Below are 22,318 nucleotides of genomic sequence, written 5' to 3'. Positions count from 1 at the left end.
TTAGAGCAGGGGAAGGCAATCTGGTGTTTTCCATATATTTGAGACTGCAGCTCTCATCACCCCAACCATTGGTCATGCTGGCTGAGGCAGATGGGATTTATAGTCCATGACATCTGGAGGGTATCAGGATGGGGGAAGGCAGCCCTAGCTCAGGAGTGGGCTGAGAGTAGATCTCCGGATGTTTTGGACTTTTAACGCCCAGCATCCGTGACCATGGTGGCATTGGCATGTGGAAGCTGAAGTCCAAAACATCTGGAGTTCTACCTTCTGACTTCCCTTGCTCTATTTCAGAAGTTTTATACTGAGGTTCTTTTTGTATAGACTGGTGACTTTCAGGCCAGCAGTAGAATGCCTTAGGAGATGTTCTGACACTGAGGGGTGTGTGTAATTCCATTCTTTCCTCCCATTGCTCCCCCCTCAGGTTTTCCTTTTGTCACCCCCAAGAATATATCAGTGTTCTGTGTCTACTCATTGAATTATTTTTGAGCATTATCCTCCATTTGGGGTTTTCCTACATGGGCCCAATCCCAGCTACATTAAAATATTGGATTTCTCCATTGATTTCTATGGGCAACTCTTAGTTCCATCCATCGGGATATTTTAAAATAGATTCCCAAAGTGAATCAGGAAATTACTTATCCAGGCAATAAGGTCATTCTGTCTGTCCTTTTTAGCTCTATGGCTAGGTTTGCACGACACATTAAGCCTTGGTGGGAAGCATCTGGGAGTGACCCACAAAGGGTTAGTGTGTCATGTGGGGGTGTTTTTTTCCACCTATGAGGGGTTAAGTGCTCCCATTAAGCCACCCTTGTAACCCATGCTACGGAGAAGGGTTCACATGCTCCAAGATGGCTTACTATGTTATCTAGTGAGCACACGTGGATTACAGAGATGTTCCACAGAGATGCATCTCTGCTCGACAGATTACCTAGGGAGGTTGTGGGCTCTCCCACTCTAGAGGCATTCAAGAGGCAGCCGGACAACCATTTGTCAGGGATGCTTTAGGGTGGATTCCTGCATTGAGCAGGGGGTTGGACTCGATGGCCTTGTAGGCCCCTTCCAACTATGCTATTCTATGATTCTTTGGCCTGCAGTCAGCCAAATAAAAGCCAGTGTTGCTGCCAGGAATCCTTTTCTGCTGCAGAGACTGCTGGGATGCAAGGCTTCTGGTCCTTGAGGACTCCAGCAGGGGGCGTGCCTCGGGATTGGTGAGTTAACCACACTGCGTGGCGTGGTTGCCCAGTCGTGTATCAGGAGGTCTGTTCTCTCTGTAACCATCTCCACAGAGTGGCGATGTCCTGGAATTTTAGCTGGTTCTTTTACTATGCCCATGGGTATAGGAAAATGGCCTATCATCCTTAGCTATAGTTCATAAAGTTCATAGCTTCCTGTTCCTTTAAACCTTGTTTTTAATGCTGCAATTGCTTTTAGAATTAAGTTGATGCTGAAACTATGTGACAAAATAGGCGTTGTCCACCCCGGCAGTCAGAGGGTGGAGGATGTCTGCAAGGAAAGATAACCAAGAAAATAACAGATAGAGATGTTTTGCTGTAACTGTGGTATCTTCTAGTCAGAGAAGCGCTCATACTCTGTACATGCCTAAATGCTTGGCTTCTTATTGGCTGTTGCATTTTCAGAACTGTATTATGATTGGTGGGAAAGTTCTGCCATGGTATCTAAGGAGAACTGACCCTATGTTGACATTTCCTGAAATTATTGGGCAGTTTCCTCAGACTGCCACCTTGCAGCGCTGCTCATAATAAACTTATCTAAGGAGAGAGAAATTGTGTCTTGAGAGTTTGTGACCACCACTCAGCGAACACAGGAACCTGAGGTTTTGGGTTCCACCACAGCGACCAAACCACTGTGGGGTTCCATGTTGTCCGAATACGCCCCCTGGGCCTCTTCCTCCCTCCTCCTTGCCCAACCACTCCAGTTGTCAGAGGTTTTACTTCCCTCTTTATCTCTCTTAGTCGGTTAACATTGGGCTTGACATGGAGTTATCATTGGGCTGTATGTAAGCATCTCTTGCTTTAGAATTCTTTGTCCCTCAGCAAGCCTAAGTCTGCTGATACTTCGCTCTTGTGCATAGATGGTGCAGTTTTGACTACATTCATGGACGTGTGGGAAAACCTGCATCAGTATTGGAACGAATGCTGCTGTAGCAGTTTTCAACCTCAGCTTGGTGTGTCTTTATTGTTCTGTTTACAGCAGATAGGCGTGGTTGACAGGTGAGGCCATATGCAATGCTGGGTGATGAGTGAGTGAATGAACCCCTGATCGTTTTGCTGATCTCAGTAGACCCCTATAACACTGTTGTGCAAATGGATATGGGGCTCAGAACTGACTGTTGTTGCTGTGACATGCAGGTTGGTGTGTGAAATCAGTCGATAAATCGACCGGCCAAGCTCCTGTCTTTCAAAATGCAAGAAGGCAACTTCTCACAGAAATGAAAGCCGAAAACATCCGGGAATTTCTGCGGTAAGTTTGTCGCTTTTTCCAACAACAAACTGTTTGAGATGGTAAAACCAAAAGCAAACTGAAAGGAGCTCTAGAAGGAGCTCTCCAAACAAGCAATATTATTAGACTACCAGAAGGAGAGAAGAGGCAATCTGGACAGAATTAAGCCCCAGTTTTTGTCTATTTTGAGGGGTTACAATCCAGATGTTGCATTGGATCTAAACTTAGGGTACTTCCAATCCAGATGATACTTTTATTGTGCAATCAAACTGCCTCATTTATGGTATTTTGTGGTTGGATCTAGACAATGTGGTCTTCAACATGTAGCCTTCCCATGTTTACCCACTGCTTCTTCCTTTCTTTGTTTTCCCTACCAGGAAAACAAATCTGTTAATGAAGAAAGAAAAAAAAAAGGCTGCACAATGCCTTTTGCTTATTAGTGATAACAGCACCCATGGTCATATCTAAAGTAGACCCATTGAAATTGACATGACTTCAGTTAGTCGAGACTGTCTAAGTCCCATTGATTTCAATATGTCTGTTTTAAAGAGGCCTAAGTCTGGATTCAACCCATTATATGCATGATTCCTTCAAACACTACATAGACAAGAAAGAGATCTTGGGGTTGTGGTGGACAACTCTATGAAAATGTCCACCCAGTGTGTAGCTGCTGAAAAGAAGGCAAACTCCATGTTAGGCATGATAAAAGGAACTGAGAATAAAACTTCCACTTATCATACTACCTTTATACAAATCTGTGGTGTGACCACACTTAGAATACTGTGTACAGTTCTGGTCACCACACCTAAAAAAGGATATTTTAGAGCTGGGGGTGGGGGGAAGTGCAGAAAAGAGCAACTAAAATGATTAAGGGGCTGGAGCATCTCCCCTATGAAGGAAGGTTACAACAACTAGGATTGTTTAGCTTGGGGAAAAACGAGGCTAAGGGGAGACATGATAGAGGTGTACAAAATTATGCATAGAATGGAGAATGTGGATAGGGAGACATTTTTTCCCCTCTCTCATAATACTAGACCCTGGGGTCATCCCATGAAGCTGATTCATGGACAGATCAAAGGAAGGACTTCTTCACACAACGCAGTGTTAAACTGTGGAATTCGCTACCACGAGATGTGGTGATGGCCACCAATTTGGATGGCTTTAAAAGTGGGTTGGATAAATTCCTGGAGGAGAAGGCTCTCCATGGCTACTAGTCCTGATGGCTACGTGCTACCTCCAGTTTCAGAGGCAGAAAGCCTATGTACATCAGTTGCTGGGGAACATGGGTGGGAGGTTCTGTTGTACTCCTATCCTGCTTGTAGATTTCCCATCAACAGCTGTTTGGCCACTGTATGGACAGAGTGCTGGGCTAGATGGACCTTTGATCTGATCCAGCATGGCTCTTCTTATGTTCGTATAGATGATAGAATTTTGCAGATTAAGAGCACTGTGTAAACAACAACAGGAGACTGCAGGCACTACTGACTGATTAACTATCCGTATTGCTTCGAATGGTATTGACTGAAAGCAGTGATTAATCATTGAGCCTCTGAGTCTTCATGGGGCTGAGCAGCCACGTGCCCCAAGACATTCTGAGCCAACTTTCTATTCTCCCCACCCACAGTCCTTAATGACCCACAATACTGATCAGTTCACATACTTGAGAACCACCAACCATTTCATTTAAAGTTTAACCCAGTTGACAGCCCAGTCTAGATGCACTTCAAAGGACATAGGGGGCGGGGGAGTGGTTGATGTTACAACTTACCATATACCTGGCTGTTCTGTTTAATTAATTCAGGGAGCACTTAATGAATCTTGCTTCATTTCAGATTAGGGCAACTCAATTAATTTGTTCTTGTACAAAGCAGTACTCCCTTACAGAACTGTAGCAATATATTGCCCAATTAAAAATTCTTTCTTTCGTTTTACTGGAACAATTGTATACCTGTCAAATCAGGGATGGGGGAACATGTGGCCCTCCAGATGTTTTTCAACAACAGCTTCCAGGATGCTTCCAACGGCAACCAGGATGATCAGGGGTCTGGAAACAAAGCCCTATGAAGAGGGACTGAAAGAACTTGGCATGTTTAGCCTGGAGAAGAGAAGATTGAGGGGAGACATGATAGCACTCTTCAAATACTTAAAAGGTTGTCACACAGAGGAGGCCAGGATCTCTTCCTGTTCCTCCCAGAGTGCAGGACACGGAATAATGGGCTCAAGTTAAAGGAAGCCAGATTCCAGCTGGACATCAGGGAAAACTTCTGACTGTTAGAGCAGTACGACAATGGAATCAGTTGCCTGGTGAGGTTGTGGCCTCTCCCACACTAGAGGCCTTCAAGAGGCAGGTGGACAACCATCTGTCAGGGATGCTTTAGGGTGGATTCCTGCATTGAGCAGGGGGTTGGACTCGATGGCCTTGTAGGCCCCTTCCAACTCTGCTATTCTATGATTCTATGATCCCCTCACCTTCCCTCCCCAGCTGTGGTCACGCCTGAAATACCCACAAACACACCCCCCATACTCCTGGCAATTAAGCTTGGCACCAATGGGCACTCCACACTCTGAGAAATAGATCCACGGTCACGAGAATAAACTCGGGGTAAGGGGCCCCATTGGCCCATGCCTAGGAACGACACTGTTCCCGATCACAGAGGAGGATGGCTTCAGTGTGCCCCTCCGCAGTGACAGGATAACTATAGGACAGCATAAGAACATCAGAAGAGCCCTGCTGGATCAGACCAAGGGTCCATCTAGTCCAGCACTCCGCTCACACAGTGGCCAACCAGCCGTCGACCAGGGACCAACAAAGCAGGACATGGTGCAACAGCACCCTCCCACCCATGTTCCCCAGCAACTGGTGTATTATAGACTTTCTGCCTCTGATACTGGAGGACTCCAGTCTGGCTCCAAATGGGTTGGACTACAACTCCCGCCATCCCCAGTCAGCATGGCCATCAGCATAAGGCTACTTATTTATAATTTCAAAGTGGGATGGATTTTCTTAAATCCTCCTTTTTAAAACATACCCACCCACCTACCTGAGATGAGCTTAAAACAGTTTAAGAAAAAGGCAGCTGCTTTTGCATCACTTAAAAAGAGGAGCAAGGCGGGGGGTACAGATTTGTACAAAATTTGCACATGCTAATTTATGTGTATAAATGCACGTTTAAGGGGCACAATCCTGTGCATGTTTTGACAAAAAAAAAAGCAGCCCTGCACCTCCCTGAGGCATGCTGGGAGTTGTAGGACTTTTTTTCTGCCTGTACATGCTCAGCTGTACTCTTTCTGTGGTCGTCCCAGCTCTTTCACCAAGCTCCCACACGTGGCAGGAACAGAACAGAATCTCCACCTGGCAAGACAAATACAAGCACAGTGGAAGGAGTTTGGCTTGGATACAGCGAAGCTGGTTCATTATGACGTCCTACTTTCCTACCCGAATCAAAGCGCCCCCAACTATGTCGCTGTCACCGATGAACAGGGGAATGAGGTAAAGAGGGCAGAATGTTCTCTCTGTGGGCCTGAAGAAAAGAGAGGGCACAGGGGAAAGAATTGTGTTCAAAACATCGTTGAGCCTGAGCTATGATAGATCTCGAAATCAAACCTGAAAGCCAATTAGACTTGAATGGCCGCTCTGTTAGACAATGTGGATGCAGGCGACCATCTCGTCAGCCTTTTGTAAGGCTGGAAGCGGAAGCCGCTGGCTTCGTAGGGTGAATTCAGGTGACCAATGAACCAAAGGGCTAAAGTGGTGGATCTGTTCGGGAAATAGATACCACACTTTCGTTAGTGTGGTGTGAAATTGGAGCAAATTGGGGGTGGAAAACTTGGCCTGTTGGTGAACTGGGCCTGTCTGTATTGGGTTTTGATGCTCCTAAGGACCTGGAATGGATGGCACAAAGTCCTGTACAGACATGCGTGTGTGTAAAAATGGGGAGGTGCAAAGCCATTAAAGTTATTTTCCCCTCCGCTTTCCCAACTCCCCACCGCCAAAAAAAAAAAAAAACCCTAGCTGTACATCTTAGGTTGGGGGTGGTGAGCTATAGGCCCATAGGCCAAACTTGGCCCACCTAGACCTCAAATCCAGCCCTCTGCACTTCCTCAGGTGGCCATGCCTCCTTCCACTGGCCCAACCCTTTTCTCCGGACTTCTGAACAATGTGTGTTTCCTAGGTTTTGCACATTTGTTTCCCATTCTAAATCGTGGGAATACCATGCCTAAGGCTTAGTTTCCTGGCCATAAGAACTTTAAGCTAATATACACTGGTATTTGGGACATTTCTGATAGTTTTGGCCTCGCTTCTTTTGCCTTTGGGTCCACTCCCCACTGTAATGTGCCCTCCTTTTGCCCCAAAGCTTCTTTGAATAAAATTGGGCTGTCTTAGTCATAAAATATCAGGAATATAATCCAGCCAGAATTAAATCCATGACAAGACAATTCTATATATGTCTGCTTAGAAGTAAGTCCCATTGCATTCAATTAAACTTGCATCCAGGCAGGATCTACGCTACTGCTTTATAATGGTTTATAATGGTTTTGACAACTGTTTGGGCCCAGGACAAATTATATATACCATTTTATATCCTGCTTGGTGTAGATCTGGCTCCAATCTTGGAAATAAGTCCCAATGAACTCAGTGGGCTTTACTTTTGAATAGACATATATGGGAATGCATTGTAAATCTGTGAGTTTAATGTGCTGAATTACTTCTGGATTGTGGCCTTTTTTTTAAAAAAAAAAAAGACACCCATGTATTTTAAAGTTGAATTTCTAAACCAAAACCTGAACCTGTTTGAAATTGCAGTTTTATTATTATTATTATTATTATTATTATTATTATTATTATTATTATTATTATTATTTATTACATTTATATACTGCCCAATAGCTGAAGCTCTCTGGGCTGTTTACAATGGTTAAAAACAGTGAACATTAAAAACAAAAATACAAAATTTAAAACCATAAAAAGCATAAATACAAACAGGCAATATCCATTCAAAGCCTGCCAACTTTATGAATGTATGTGAAATGTCACTTCAGCTCTCTAACTGTGTTTCGGATTTCTTTTCTTGTGAATAGATTTTCAACACATCAGTCTTTGAGCCCCCTCCTCCGGGATATGAAAATGTCTCAGGGGTGCTGCCACCTTATAATGCTTTTTCAGCACAAGGCGTGCCGATGGTAAGGACTGGAGGAATCCTGCTATTAAAGGGCAATGTGTGGAAAGGAGTATAGTAACTGCTGAGTGTTGGATCAGACCGAAGGTCTGTGTAGGCCAGTGCTCAGTCTCTGACAGTGGAAAGCTGATTCCTGTGGAAAGTTTACCAGTGAGGCAAGGCAGTGATGTCCATCTTGATATTTATCTGGAGTATCTCCACGTTCTGCCTTTGGACAGGGAGGTTCCATATGGGCGAAGGTTGCTTTTTCCCATATATACCCTACCCAAACCTTAAAAATTTCCTCAGAGGGCTTACCCCCTTTGAATGAAGTGGACTACCAGGGAGAGGGCCTTTTCAGTAGTGACCCCCAGTTCTAATACAGCCTTCTCAGAGAATTTTACCAGCTACTTTCCCACTGGTCTTTTGTTACCAGGCAAAGACCCATTTTTTTTTTCTCATCGGACCTTTTAAATAACCTATGTAGTCTGGACCTCTCAGTTTTAAAATCTCTGTGTTTAGTTTATGGGTTGCTTTGAGTCTTGATTTGTTGTCAAATTTTAGGTTGTGTTTCATTTTTCGGTTATGTGTTTTATTTCGTATTTAAATGTTTTATTTGTTTCTTGACTTGATGTTATGAGGCTACATACAAATGCCATCCAGAAAGAAAGCTTCTCATAAATGGGTTAATTCTTTCTTAAAACCATCTAAGCTAGTGTCCGTCACAACATCCATGAATTCCACAGGTTAACACTGTGTGACAAAGGACTTTTTTGTCCATCCCAATTCTACTGCCAGTCCAGCAGAATTACTCTTTTGTTCAGTCTGCCATGAACGTTAGATATACTAGTCTAGAGCCCATACAACAGGGGCGCAGAACCTCAGTTCTTGGGGCCAAATCTGGCCTGCTTTGGGTTCTAATCCAGCCTTTCGGAGTTTTCCAGATGGCCACACCTCCTTATCATGGCCCCACCCCCTTTCCCCTGACTACTGATGGCTTGGTAGTTTCCCAGCTTTGGGGCAGTTCTTTTTCCCCATTCAAAAGGTTGAAATTCTTCTCCTAAGGCTTAGTTATTAGTAGTAAGAGATTTAAGATAAAACCTGCTGGCATTTTTGGTATTTTGGCCCTGAGAGCTCCCCAAAAGGGAATTTGGGCCTTGGGCTGAAAGAGGACCAATACTCCTGCAATACAGACAACCTCAGTACCATTTCTCTTAATTCTATTTCAATGTTCACCTGGCAGTGTTAGTTGTGATTGTAGCAGTATGCACCCAGTCTTTGTATATTTGGGAATGGAATGATCCTTAATGTACTTGAGAAAGCATCTTCTTCCTTATCAACCTGCCCAATCACTGAGGTCATCAGAAGGGATGGTCCTGGAGGTTCCGCATGGCCCAATGGGACTCCGCCAGGAGTCTTCAGTGTGGTGGCCCCCTTCCTGTGGAACTCCCTGCCTCTGGAAGTCAGGCAAGCACCAACATTGTGTTGTTTTCAGGGCCTGGTGAAGCCATCTTTATTTCAACAAGCGTTCCTTGATTGACCAGCTATGTTTTTGATTGGTATTTAGTTTAACAAAAACACAACACCATATAATAGGGTGTTTTATTCCTTTCATCGTTCACCACTATGGAATCTATTTAAATGTGGAACAGTACATACATGTTGTAAAGAAAATAAATAATGTAAATTTGATTTAATTTGCTTTTGTAAGCATTGGCTGCTTGTGATAATGAAATTCTCTTTCTGCCCTAATCAATCATTTATTTTTAAATATTTATTTATTAATAGAGCTAACAAAATTTTATAGTGCCCTTCAGCATCAGTTTCCAGGGTGGTTTACATAGTTACAATTAAAATAATAACCTGTAACAGTAGAAAAATAAACAGCATTACGAAGCTAACAAAACGACAGCCATTAAAAGCAGAATAAAAGTGAAATCAGAAAACTTTTTTTAAAGGCTTGGAGGATAAAAAGGGGTTTCACTCAGCACTAAAAAGAAAATAGAATGGGTGCCAGGTGACTCTTCTTGAGGAGAGAGTTCCAAGCTGAAAATCCCCTCTCCCCAGTCACCGTTAGAGGACAGCATCAGCAGATGACCCCAGCCTGCTGGAAGGCTGATGTGGGGTGAGGAATGTTTCAAGCCATGTAGGGTTGTATCGGTAAGCAGCATCTGGAATTGAGCTTGGCAATAAACTAAGCACCAGTGGATTCCTTTCTATTCTAGTGAGACTTATTCCCATGACTGACCCCAGTCAATACTCCCAATATCACTCCCTCCAATACTGAACTCAAGTGTTGTGTGCCAGCAACTATGTTAACAAAAAGGGGGCAATAATAGACAAGGTGTATGATCAGCGGAAGGTCTAGGTGTGTTTTTTAAAGCCCCACTAACCCCTCCACCCCACCCCAGCCCATGAAAACTGAGCATGCTCAGTAGCCATAGAACATTGGGAATTAGTTGAAGGAAAAAATGGAAAATGAATGGAGTATCTTGAAAGAGGGTATGGCTGGCTAGCTAAAACCCTGAACACAAATACTGCTACGAGGTGAAGACACAATGCAACATTTTATTGCAGGTTCCACTTGCTCTGTACTTATTGCAGTTTCCTGGCCATCTTCAAGGGCAGCCCCATGTGTGATGCACTACAGTAGTCTAAACGGGTGCTTACTGCTGCATTCCGTCTCAAGTTCAAGTGTTTTGATAAAGTGTAGATGTTTTAAACACTGTTGCTCGGCACTAGCATAGCAGCGTTAAGAGATCGTTAGCGTTTATTGTAACACCAAATGCACTGTTTGTTTCTGTAAAAGGCAGATCTGGTGTATGCCAATTATGGCCGCACCGAAGACTTTTTCAAACTGGAGCGGGAGATGAGAATCAACTGTACAGGAAAGATTGTCATCGCCCGTTACGGGAAAATATTTAGAGGAAACAAAGTAAGTTGTTTGCATTCTCTCTCTCTCCCTCCCTCCCTCCAACACCTCTCCATCTTTCCAGGTACTCCATTTCAGGTTTTAGTAAGTGGGTATGGAAATAATATATAGGCCAGGCCTGACATGCAGTAGAATGAAATAAACATGTTGGTAAATGCCTGGATTTTGTAGAATGGATTTGTGCCATTGGAAACTGGTGGCCCTGATTTCAGTAGGGCAGTGAATCCATTCTGGGTTTCAGTCAGAACCTGCCAGAACTCTAAAGGAGCCATTTGAAGTGTGGAACCCTATCCCTGAAATGGGTTCAGCACCTTGTATAGCTCCTTTAGAGTTCTGACTGAAACCCAGGGTGGATGCACAGCCCCACTGAAATCAGAGCCACCAGCCTTGACTGGATTGTACCACTTCAGATTGCAGATGATGATGATGATGATTTATATTCTGCCCTATTGCTGAACGTCTCTGGGCGGTTTACAAAAGTTAAAAACTGAACATTAAAAACAAATATACCAAATTTAAAACAGTCAAAAGCATAAAATATAAACAAAAACAGACAATATCCGTTTAAAGATGGGGAATTTCACTTTTGAATCCTCGTAATGAGTATAAACTAGCATAGTTGGGATTGGGTTGGGCCAGAACCTTTATCCCTGATGTTATAGTATTTTGTAACCTGGAAGGACTTCATTTTTAAAAAAAATGCTGGGGAACATTCAGATTTGTGACATATACAGCCCTAGAGCCTGTGATGGTAGATTCCACTATATCACTGAATAATTTTACCAGCTTATTCTACAGTATGTGTAGAGAAGGGGAGATTCAGATCAAGGTTGAAAGGCTTGTTCTTGGAAGATCTAACTATTAAGAGAGACATCCTAGGATCCATGGGTGAGGGTCCCAGGGTCCATGGCTCGGAAACCCCCTTTTGAGGTCAGAGACAGCACTCCGACCTCAGAAGGGGAGTTGGAGATCCACCCCGCAACCTCTCGCAGATGGCATGGAGAGAACTGCAATGGCTGCCTCTCCAAGGTCATAAGATAGGCCTTGGGGAGGGGAGAAGAGGGCATTCCAGTGGGCGGGGGAAAGAGGAGGCCAGAGGGGCCAGGATACGATTTATCCTGAGTCTCTTCCAGCCTCATTCTCTCCCCTTCCAAAGCACCCTTGCTAGATGAGCTGAAAAGGCTAAGGGACTGACATGCAGGTGGCCCTATTAAATTCGCCACAACAGGAACACCAGATCCTACTACTCATTCTAGGGCTGTGGCGATGCACGTTTTGAAAACCACTTCTTAATGTTTGACTGCTCTGTAGGTTAAAAATGCCATGTTAGCTGGAGCTAAAGGGATTATCCTTTACTCAGACCCTGCGGATTACTGTGCACTGGGAGTCAACCCTTACCCAGATGGGTGGAACCTTCCTGGGGCAGGAGTTCAGCGTGGGAATGTGTTAAACCTCAACGGTGCAGGAGATCCCTTGACTCCAGGGTATCCAGCCAAAGGTGAGCAGCGATAGCCCAGTGCGGTGCCATCTTGTGCCCGTTTACTAGGAAGTAGATCCTCTTGCATTCAGTGGGACTTGCTCCCAAGTCAGTGTGCATAGCATTGCAACCTACAAAGGAGAAGCTACCTTGTTGCATCAGAATCGCTCAGTTTTGGGGCCCATTGTGTTTATTTATTTATTCATTTATTTACAATTTTTATTTACCGCTCCCCATTGAAAATTTCGGAGCGGTGTACAAGATAAAATAAAATAAAAACCAGAATAAAACACTTAAATAGATTTTAAAAGAAGCAAAATTTACAGTGAACTGTGGCTGGTCATTAAGGAAAGGCTTCCTGGAATAATGGCATTTTCAGGAGGCGCCAAAAGGAATACAAAGTTGGCGCCTGCCTGACCTCCAGAGGCAGGGAATTCCATAGGAGGGGGGCCACCACGCTGAAGGCTCTTCCCCTGGTGGACTCCAATTGGAGGATGGGTCTATGTGGAACCACCAGGAGCAGGCCCTCGGATGACCTCAGTGACAGGGCTGGTTGGTAGGGGAGAAGGCGCTCTCTCAGGTATAGGAGATTTGGGGGAAGCCTTGGTGTGGGTACACCACATGTCCCTCCTTGGTACTCTTTAGCTTGCTGCATGCAGAAAGCAGGGATGGTATCAAGGGTTGGGCATGGTTGGGCATGGGCTGAGGGCCTGTACCACAGCAGGGGCCCACTGACGAGACCCCCCTGGAGTTGCTTCTCCTCTTCACCACTGCGACCTGCTTGTTCATCTTCCGCTTGCTGTGGCCCAGACAATGGTTGAGGTGAGAATGAGGAAGAGTAGATGCATTGTCTACTTGCTCATTGACTCTCTGCCAGGCGAGCAAGCAAGCAGTAGCAATGATGGGGAGGAGGAATAATAGCAGCTGGTGACAATTGCGGTGAGATGGTAGGTTCACTGAGGAACAGGGCCTGGTGAGGTGTCTTGCCCAAACGTCCCCCAAAACCTAGAGCCAACACTGCCTGACCGGGAGAGCACACCTTCCAGGTCTGGATTTCAGTGCAGTTTCCTTGGTCCTGACACCCAAAATAATTCAGTGAAATGGTGGGAACAAGCTTTCCAACTGTCCCAATTGTGAATAAAAAAAAGTAATAAAAGGGTCAAAATAGGTTATTAGTTTATTACGGTCACAAGACCAACAAAGTAGAATAGCACTGTGAATACAATGATATAAAAGCAGTTACAGTAAAAATTAAAAAAAGTAAAATTGAATAAGCAGATTAAAAACAAATGCACATGTCCCACTCATAGAAATACAAGATTTAGCAAGTAAATACATATTTAGCCATTTCACAACTTTATCCCCTTGATCTGCCCCGTGCGATGTGATTGAGTTTGCATAGGACCTGTCCAGGGGTCCAAGTGCCCACTGTTCCTCTCATCTCTCAGTGTGCTGTGACGGTCTTGCCTGGCTGTGAAGGTAGCACGCCAAGCTGCCCTTGGTGTCTTGGTCTAGCTGCCCTTTCTAACATCCCACAATGCCCCAGAGTGACACTAGGTCAAGGGTATTGTGGGAAATTAAAAGTATGGGTGGATCTAGACGCCTAGTGCTGTTGGGACTGCCTAGCCAGAAAGAAATAGAGAACGAAAGGGGAGGCAGACTAGGGAAGGCATCAGTGGGCCATGCCAAGACGTTGGAGCACTGGCACCAGCCCAGTAATGCCGGCTGCTGGCGCTGGCCCTGGACTGCATATAAATAACATCCTGGTTCTCTCCTACTCTTCTTGATTTCTCAGAATACACCTTCAGGTATGAGGCTAGTGATGGAGTAGGGATTCCCAAAATCCCAGTTCATCCCATTGGTTACCATGATGCTGAAATACTATTACGGTACGTACCTTGAACTGACTTCCAGCCTAACCAACCTCCCAGGGTTGTTGTGAGGACACAACTCGGAAGGAGGCATGCTTAATGTATGCTACCTTAAGCTCACTGAGCTGTTTTGAGTCCCTTTGGGTCTAACTCTTTAAAAGCAATTTCTTCTTCTGCAAGTCTTGAAGTTCCTTCAAGCCTGCCGAATTCCTTTTTCTTGTGTGCAGGTGGTACCATTTTGGCTACATAAGCAATGGCACTCTCGTGCCTGATCATCAGAAATAATGGGAATGTTATTTAATGACAAGCTGATGATCCACCCTGAATTTACTGATAGTTCAATCTTGGATCCCTCCCAAACTAATGATTTGGGAAGTACTGCGTTGAAGAGACGCTGGCTGTTACTTCAAGTTGGTCTCACAGATGTGGTTTGCCTTTATTTTCCTGCCACAGATTCATGGGCGGTGCTGCGGCTCCGGACGAGACTTGGAAGGGACATCTCAACGTGTCCTATAACGTCGGGCCTGGGTTTTCAGGTGCCCACGCCACGAGGTCAGTCTGAGCACTTCTGCCATGCTGGTGCCACTCCAGGATTCCACCATTTTTGTCTGTCTCTTCTGCCAAGACTCTCGTTCACGCACTGGTTATCTCTCGGTTGGACTACTGCAACCTTCTTCTCTCTGGCCTTCCTTCGTCTCACATCAGTCCGCTGGTCTCTGTCCACCACTCTGCTGCCAAGATCATCTTCTTGGCCCGCCGCTCTGACCATGTCACTCCACTTCTGAAATCCCTTCATTGGCTTCCAATTCACTCCAGAATCCAATATAAACTTCTCCTGTTGACCTTCAAAGCTTTTCACGGTCTAGCTCCTGCCTATCTCTCCTCTCTCATCTCACACTATTGCCCCGCTCGTGCTCTCCGCTCCTCTGATGCCATGCTTCTCGCCTGCCCAAGGGCCTCTACTTCCCTTACTCGGCTTCGTCCTTTTTCTTCTGCTGCCCCTTACGCCTGGAACGCTCTTCCAGAACACTTGAGAACTACCAACTCAATCACAGCTTTTAAAACTCAGCTAAAAACTTTTCTTTTCCCTATAGCTTTTAAATATTGAGTTTGTTCTGACTCTATACTGTTAGCTTCCCCCTACCCAGTGCCTGTTTACCCTACCCCGTGCCTGTTTGCATTCTCTTTCCCTCCTTATTGTTTACTACAACTTTATTAGATTGTAAGCCTATGCGGCAGGGTCTTGCTATTTACTGTGTAATCTGTACAGCACCATGTACATTGATGGTGCTATATAAATAAATAATAATAATAAATTGCCGTCATTTTCTGGAAGGGGTTCCGTGTCCTTCGTGTATCATACTGGCTAAACTACAGATCAAGAAGACCTTCATTAGTTAATATTCTCCTATAGTTGGCCTAACTGCTCTTTCACTGAAGAGCTTTCTTTCTTTTTCCTTCAGGAAAGTCAGAATGCACATCCACACAGTCAATCAAGTTACGCGAATATATAATGTTATTGGAACCATCACAGGAGTTGTGGAACCTGGTGAGTATTGGGTTTCATGATCACTGAGTTTAAGGAGTTCCTAATGTGAAAATGCAATAAGTCTAGATAACATTGTGGACCAGGGGTAGGCAACCTGGAACTCTCCAGATATTTTGGACTTCAACCCATATGAACATAAGTAGAGTCATGCTGGATCAGACAAATGGTCCATCTAGTCCAGCAGTCTGTTCACACAGTGGCCAACCAGCTATCGGCCGGGGATGAACAAGCAGGACATGAGTGCAAAAGCACTCTCCTGCCCATGTTCCCCAGCAACTGGTATATATAGGCTTACAGCCTCGGATACTGGAGGTAGCAATCTACCCAATTCCTTTTTAAAGCCATCCAAATTGGTGGCCGTTGTTGCATCTTGTGATAGCGAATTCCATAGTTTAGCTATGTGCTGTGTGAAGAAGCCCTTCCTTTGATCTGCCCTGAATCTCCCACCTGTCAGCTTCATAGGATGACTCACTTGTGTTCTAGTATTTTGAGAGAGGGAGGAAAATGTCTCCCTATCCACATTCTCCACACCAGGCATAATTTTGTACACCTCTATCAGGTCTCCCCTTAGCCTCCTTTTTTCCCAAGCTAATAAGTGTGAGCTGTTATAAGCTTCCTTCATTGGGGAGATACTCCAGTCCAGCCTTCCTCAACCTGGGGTGCTCCAGATGTGTTGGACTGCATCTCCCAGAATGCCCCAGCCAGAGCTGGCTGGGGCATTCTGGGAGTTGTAGTCCAAAACATCTGGAGTGCCCCAGGTTGAGGAAGGCTGCTCCAGTCCCTTGATCATTTTAGTTGCCCTTTTCTGCACTTTTTCCAGCTCTACAATATCCTTTTTTAGGAGCACTGCCCTGAACTGTACACAGTATTCTAAGCGTGCCCGCACCATAGATTTGTATAAAGGCAGTATGAGACTGGCACTTTTATTCTCAATTCCTTTTCTAATGTTCCTAACATGGAGTTTGCCTTCTTTAAGCGGCCACACACTGGATTGACATTTTCATCAAGCTTTCCATCACAGCCCCAAAATCTGTTTCTTGGTCCCTGGTCATTGGCCATGTTGGGAGTTGTAGTTGAAAACATCTGGAAGAATGGATTTTTGGGTCTTTTTTTCTGTGGAAAAAAAAATTATGTAGTTCTCCCCTTCATCCCTAGCGCCTTGAAACATTTTCAGATCTGAATCAGGGAAGAAATGTCTTCCCAGTATACAGGGCCGGTGCCAGGCTTTTTTGCGCCCTAGGCAAGGTGAGCTGCTTTCACCCCCCCCACACCGTATCCCCCCCCCACACACACACGCTCCACGAAGCCCGCTCATCCCGGGGCCAGGTATGGGGCTTACCGTTGGCAGGCGGGTGGCTGCCAGCGCCCCGATCCGGCCCGAGGCGAGCGAGCTGGGCAGCAGGAGCGCTACGCGTGGCGCCCGACTCCTCTGGCCGCCCGGACGCGGCGGCGGAGTTTCATTGAGGGGCGTCGAGGCGGGCTGCTGCCCTTCGCCTCTGTCCTCTGGGTTGGAGCGGCAAGCGGGAGGCAGGCCACATGGCTGGGTGGAGGGAAGGGAGGGCGGCAGGGGGGAGGGGAGGAGGGGGCAATCACGCCGGGCGAAGGAGCCGCCGGCGCCGAGCAGGTAAGGCGGACTTTCACCCCTCTCCACCAGGCGGCTCCACGTGCTGATGTCCGGCGCACGCTGGAACTCAGAACGTGGAGCCGCCCGCCCCCGCCCCCCAGTGTCCCAGGTTGGCCTCAGCTGCTGGGCGGGCGCCCGGCTGAAGCCAAGCCAGGGACGCTGGGGAGCAGGGCGAACGGCGCACCCGGAAGCTGCCCTCACTTGGCCAGAGCGGCTCTGGGAGTGGGAGGGCGACTTCCGGGGGCGCCGAACTTGGTGCTCTAGGCGGTGGCCTAGGTGGCCTTAATGGAAGCACCGGCCCTGCCAGTATATTCTGAGTTCAATCTGATTCATTCAAACTCTCTCCCCACCCTCTTCCCTGTAGATCGGTATGTCATTTTCGGAGGCCATAGAGACTCCTGGGTGTTTGGTGGTATCGATCCAACCACAGGAGCAGCTGTGCTTCAAACTGTTGCTCAGAGTTTTGGCAGCATGGTGATGAAAGGTAACGGAGCCACGCAAATGAAACAGAAAATGCAAAGCCCATTGGGGGAGAGACAGTGAGAGCTCAGACTTTCTAGCTGGGCTTCACAAGAATGTGCATTACATACAGAAGCCCATATTCAGTATGGTTGTGCACCACCTCAGGCCGAATCCACGAAACCGAGGCGAGGTGGGCTGATTCGGCCTGCCTCGCCTCGGTTCTGAGTTAGTTCCGAGTCCACCCGAGGCCAAAGCAGATTGGTACCAAAGCTTCAGGCCGCTTTGGAGCAGTGCTGGGCCCTCCCTCCTGGGAAAGCCATCACAAGGCCAGCTGTGAGTCCATTGGACTCACCCCTCTCTCCCTGCTTACCTGCCACTGCTGCCATTGCCGCCGCCACCCTGAAACGGGTGTCCTCCTGAGAGCCAGGCAGCAATTTCAAGATGTCACGGGGTCTCTGTATTTTGTATATCTATGGCCGCAAACTATGGCGGCCATGAACTGCCGTACTTTGCAGCCATAGATGTACTAAAACAGAGCCCCTGCGATGCCTTGAAATCGCGCCTTGGCTCTCAGGAGGACGCTGCATTCCCTGGTCATGGTGGCGATGCGGTGGCAGGCGAGCGGGTAAGTCCCGGTGGCAGCTTCTCTGGGTTGGGGCAGCAAAGGGGTGGTGAGATGGGGAGCAGGAAGTCGGGAATCCAATGGACTCCTGGCCAGCCTTGCTCCCAGCTTTCCTGGGTGCCGGCTGTGAGGCTGGCACTCAGGGACCCGCACAGCCTAGTTGCCTCAGCCCCCCTGAATCTCTCCTCAGCTTTGGCAGCAAGGCAAGGCAGGCAACCCCCAAAGCACCCTGAGTTGAACTGGGGCCATTTTGGGGGCTCTGAAATGGCTTCCGAGGTGAATCGGGGACCATGCACAGCCCTAATATTCAGAGGTGTGTGGGTTTAGCAGTGAACTGTCTCTACAATGATATGTACTGGTGTGTAACAGGACTTTGGTGATGAATAGATAACTAACACTACCAGCATTTATGCTTCTCACCTTTTGGGGATAGATGGGGTGGGGGCGGGCGGTCAGCATCCAAATCATCTCCCCCATCAACTTTCCCCAGCAGAGAAAGGGAATCAGATCTGTTGAAGGGTTAGTGATTCCTAATTCAATGTCAGGAACTGCTGTATATTGACTTGATTTGTACAATCATATCAACAAGCCTTTTCCCTGTGCATACAGCCCCTTTGCTCCCCCCCTTCAAGCAAGCCATGATTTAACCAGGAAGGTTTTAATTAACCATGATTAAACCAGGAAGGCTCTAAGTAATGTTAGTTTCCCTGTTTCGTACTGAATCGAAGAACTGTGGCTACCAACTTTGGAACAAACCAGGATTTCACACCAACTTCAAACCATGGTTTAATATCATGGCTTGTTCCAAAACTGGTAACCATAGTTTCCTGGGTTGGATGAAATGGGAAATTATGATTAATTAGGGGCTTCCTAGTTTGATTGCTCACATCCCAAAGAGTGAACGGGACGAAGGGGGCATATGCTTGTTTATTTGAGAGATGATTGTTTGAACATGCCTCAGTCATTAGAACAGGGGTGGGCAATGTCAGAAGCCAATTTCTCCCCACAAAGGAACCCACCAAGGCCTCCTCCGCCTCCGGAATCCCCAGGGCTGCACCCCTCTTTGCTGAATTTTCAGGAAGCTAAAATTGTTGTTGAAATTTGGTAGCAAAAAAGCTGTGTTTTCTCATTAAAACAAGGCCACTAGGCAGACTGGTGTTGCATTGGTTGCACTGGCTATGGATATGTTTTCAGGTCCAGTTATTACAATGAAATCCTATGTACATCTACTCAGAAGCATCCCTTTGAGTTCAATGGGATTTGTTCCTCAAAACCAACCAGAGCCCACTGTATCTGAGAGCATGCAAAGAACTGTGCTGAATCAGACCAAAGGTCTATCTAGTCCAGCATTACTTCTGATAATGGAGGTGGCATATAGCCATCAGGACTAGTAGCCATTGATAGCCTTCTCCTCCAGGAGTTGATGCAACCCCCTTTTAAAAGCCATCCAAAGTGGTGGCCATCACTACATCTTATGGCAGTGAATTCCATAGTTTGTGCACTGTGTGAAGAAGTCCTTCCTTTGATCTGTCCTGAGTTTCCCACCAGTCAGCTTAATGGAATGATCCCGGGTTCTAGCGTTCTGCAAGAGGGAGAAAAATCTCTCCCTATCCACTTTCTCCACACCATGCTTTGTACACCTCTATCATGTCTCCCCTGACCCGCCTTTTACCCCCAAGGTAAACGATCCCAGACATTGTAACTTTTCTTCAGAGATCAGTTGCTCTATCATTTCCGAGGGTAGGCACTGAAATGGTCCTGGTAGCCTTATAAAGGATTGTTTCCCTTTCATGTTTAAATAACTCAAGTTGCAATCCTGGGCCCACTTGCCCGGCAGTAAGGCCCATTGAACTCAGTGGGACTTACTTGTGAATAGACACATAGCGGCTTCCACTGTCAATCATCCAGAGAGAAAATAAAACATTTTCTGCATAACTTTCTGCAGGTTGGAGGCCGAGGAGAACTATCATTTTTGCCAGCTGGGATGCAGAAGAATTTGGCTTATTAGGTTCCACTGAATGGGCAGAGGTAAGCGACTGAGCCTATATAGTAGGCGTGCAGAACCTCAGGCCCAGGGTCCCAATCTGGCCCTATGATGATCCCCAAATGCCCACACCTCCTTAAGCCACGCCCCCTTCTCCCTGATCACCTATTGGTAGTTTTTTGTTCCCCGTTCTAAAGGGCTGACATGCCTCTCCAAAGGCTTAGTGACTGGCAGTAAGAGCCTGAAGCTTTTTTAGCCCCACCCCTTTTTCTTTGGCCCTGCCCCTTTGTCTCTGGGCCTCGCCCACCACTGGAATGCTCAGAGGATGGCAACAAGGGAGAGGGCCTTTTCAGTGGTGGCCCCTCAATTATGGAATGAACTCCCGGATGAGGCTCGCCTGGCACCAACATTGTTATCTTTTTGGCGCCAGGTCAAGCCTTTTCTCTTCTCCCAGGCCTTTAACAGCATATGTTGAGTTTTTAACTGACTCACAGTAGATGGATATTGTATGTAATCTGTTTTTATGCTTTTTATGGTTTAAAATTTTGTATACTTGTTTTTAACGTTCCATGTTTTAATCTTTGTAAACTGCCCAGAGAGCTTTGGCTATGGGGCAGTATATAAATGATAATGATGATGATGATGATGATAATAATAATAGGTCTGGTGGCTTACACTAGCAGACCATATTGGGAGATGCCAGCAGAGAAAAACAAAAGGGAAGCCTGTGGTGTCTTAAAGGTTTCTTTGGTAAAAATAGATGCAGACGCATATCACATAACACGGTCCCAGATATATGAATGCAGTTGGTCTTCTGTTTCATCGGCTGGGCATTTCGTTAATGGAGGCAACCTAGTTATTTATATATTTATTATTTTTCTGTACTGTCCAATTGCCGAAGTTCTATTGTCATCAACTTGGTAATGCTTGTATCTCCTTGCAATTTCAGGAGAATGCCAAAACCCTGCAGGCCAGGGCTGTGGCTTACATCAACACGGATTCTTCTATAGAAGGTGAATGTCCTTTTGCCATGTTCCAAACAGTTGCAAGCTAGACTTCAGGTTTCAATTTGACCTTCGGCGTGCCCCCACCCACCCCCCGCTCCTGATGCTCAGGCAGTTCAAATGAAACATCCATCCCCTCTCTTTGCTCACGTTACAAAACGACTTGTGCAGGCCTGTTGGCATCCCTCACCTACTCACCTGTGGCAATTAAGAGTTGCCCCTAGGTGAGCAGGTAGTGAAGCTTTTGTAAACTGAACGAGAATGGGTTCACCTTTTTTCCCCCCAACATGTTAGTATGACATAGGATGCTTCTTGACTGTGCTTTTATGGTTTGTGGAGGATTATAGGGGTCCGAATGTCTACTACTCATGACCCTCCCATGTTTTCTTATATACAGCTTCGTCCCTCTTTTCCCTTAAGGCAGAAATTCCATTAAGGAGGAAAAGATGGAACCACTATCCAGTGCCTTCAGATTGGTAGCACTAGGAACCTTCTGTCTGGCTGCAGGCTTATGCTGGTATGCATGGATAGGCAGACAACTCAAAACTGGGTGGGGTGAACTGTGGAGTGGATGAAGGGGGGATCCCCTAAATTCAGGTGCAGGAACCTTACGTGAGCAGAGTGCTTCCTCTCATGGAAAGTCACTTTCTCTCACTGAAGGTGGATCCTGGATCCAACCTTATTTATTTATTTATTTATTTATTTATTTATTTATTTATTACATTTCTATACCGCCCAATAGCCGGAGCTCTCTGGGCAGTTCACACCTCTTGATTGTGTGCCTGTATTACCCAGCAGTGCCTGCAATTTCTAAATTTCTTTTCTTTTTTTTGCCCATGGGGTGCATTTACATAGTCTGATAGGAATAGACCGTAAATTTCACTGTCTTTCTGTTCAGAAGAACGCTGTCAACAGTCACATGTATTGACTTGCCTTGAGATTTTCCACAAATTTCCCAGTCATGGAAAAATAGTGAAGGGAATGGGGGGGGGAGGGGGAGGGGAGGAACGACGACTCAAAATTCAACTTCAGTATTCTCCAAAGTCAGGGAGGAGATAATACCTGTTCCTGCAGAGATATTCTGCCTCCAGGCTAAGTTGGCAGGAGAGCAGCCGGTGTGAGGTATGTCATTGCATTTAATAGCTCTGAAAAAGCCAGGTTTTCGCTTGCTGTTGCG

General features: G+C 46.2%; 1 protein-coding gene across 3 annotated transcripts in view; it reads left to right on the top strand.

Moving 5' to 3' along the window:
* NAALAD2 (N-acetylated alpha-linked acidic dipeptidase 2) overlaps positions 1-22,318 on the top strand; it is a 38,466-nt gene that overhangs the window by 3,312 nt on the left and 12,836 nt on the right. Inside the window, exons 1-12 of one of the 3 annotated variants that reach the window (XM_063127175.1) lie at positions 1,085-1,208; positions 2,370-2,481; positions 5,764-5,950; positions 7,540-7,641; positions 10,426-10,551; positions 11,860-12,046; positions 13,821-13,914; positions 14,350-14,448; positions 15,360-15,445; positions 17,434-17,553; positions 20,099-20,181; positions 21,087-21,150. In XM_063127175.1, coding sequence (XP_062983245.1) covers positions 2,450-2,481; positions 5,764-5,950; positions 7,540-7,641; positions 10,426-10,551; positions 11,860-12,046; positions 13,821-13,914; positions 14,350-14,448; positions 15,360-15,445; positions 17,434-17,553; positions 20,099-20,181; positions 21,087-21,150 — 1,180 coding nt within the window. In that variant the 5' untranslated portion in view covers positions 1,085-1,208; positions 2,370-2,449. Of the gene's footprint in view, positions 1-1,084; positions 1,209-2,369; positions 2,482-5,763; positions 5,951-7,539; positions 7,642-10,425; positions 10,552-11,859; positions 12,047-13,820; positions 13,915-14,349; positions 14,449-15,359; positions 15,446-17,433; positions 17,554-20,098; positions 20,182-21,086; positions 21,151-22,318 lie in introns of those variants that run through there. The other 2 variants (XM_063127173.1, XM_063127174.1) reach the window with 2 other exon arrangements.

The sequence above is a fragment of the Elgaria multicarinata genome, chromosome 5, assembly GCF_023053635.1.
Source record: "Elgaria multicarinata webbii isolate HBS135686 ecotype San Diego chromosome 5, rElgMul1.1.pri, whole genome shotgun sequence".
Taxonomy (NCBI): Eukaryota; Metazoa; Chordata; class Lepidosauria; order Squamata; family Anguidae; genus Elgaria; species Elgaria multicarinata.
Note: the sequence above shows the minus strand (reverse complement) of the source record. Positions and strands in the feature narration are given on the sequence as shown.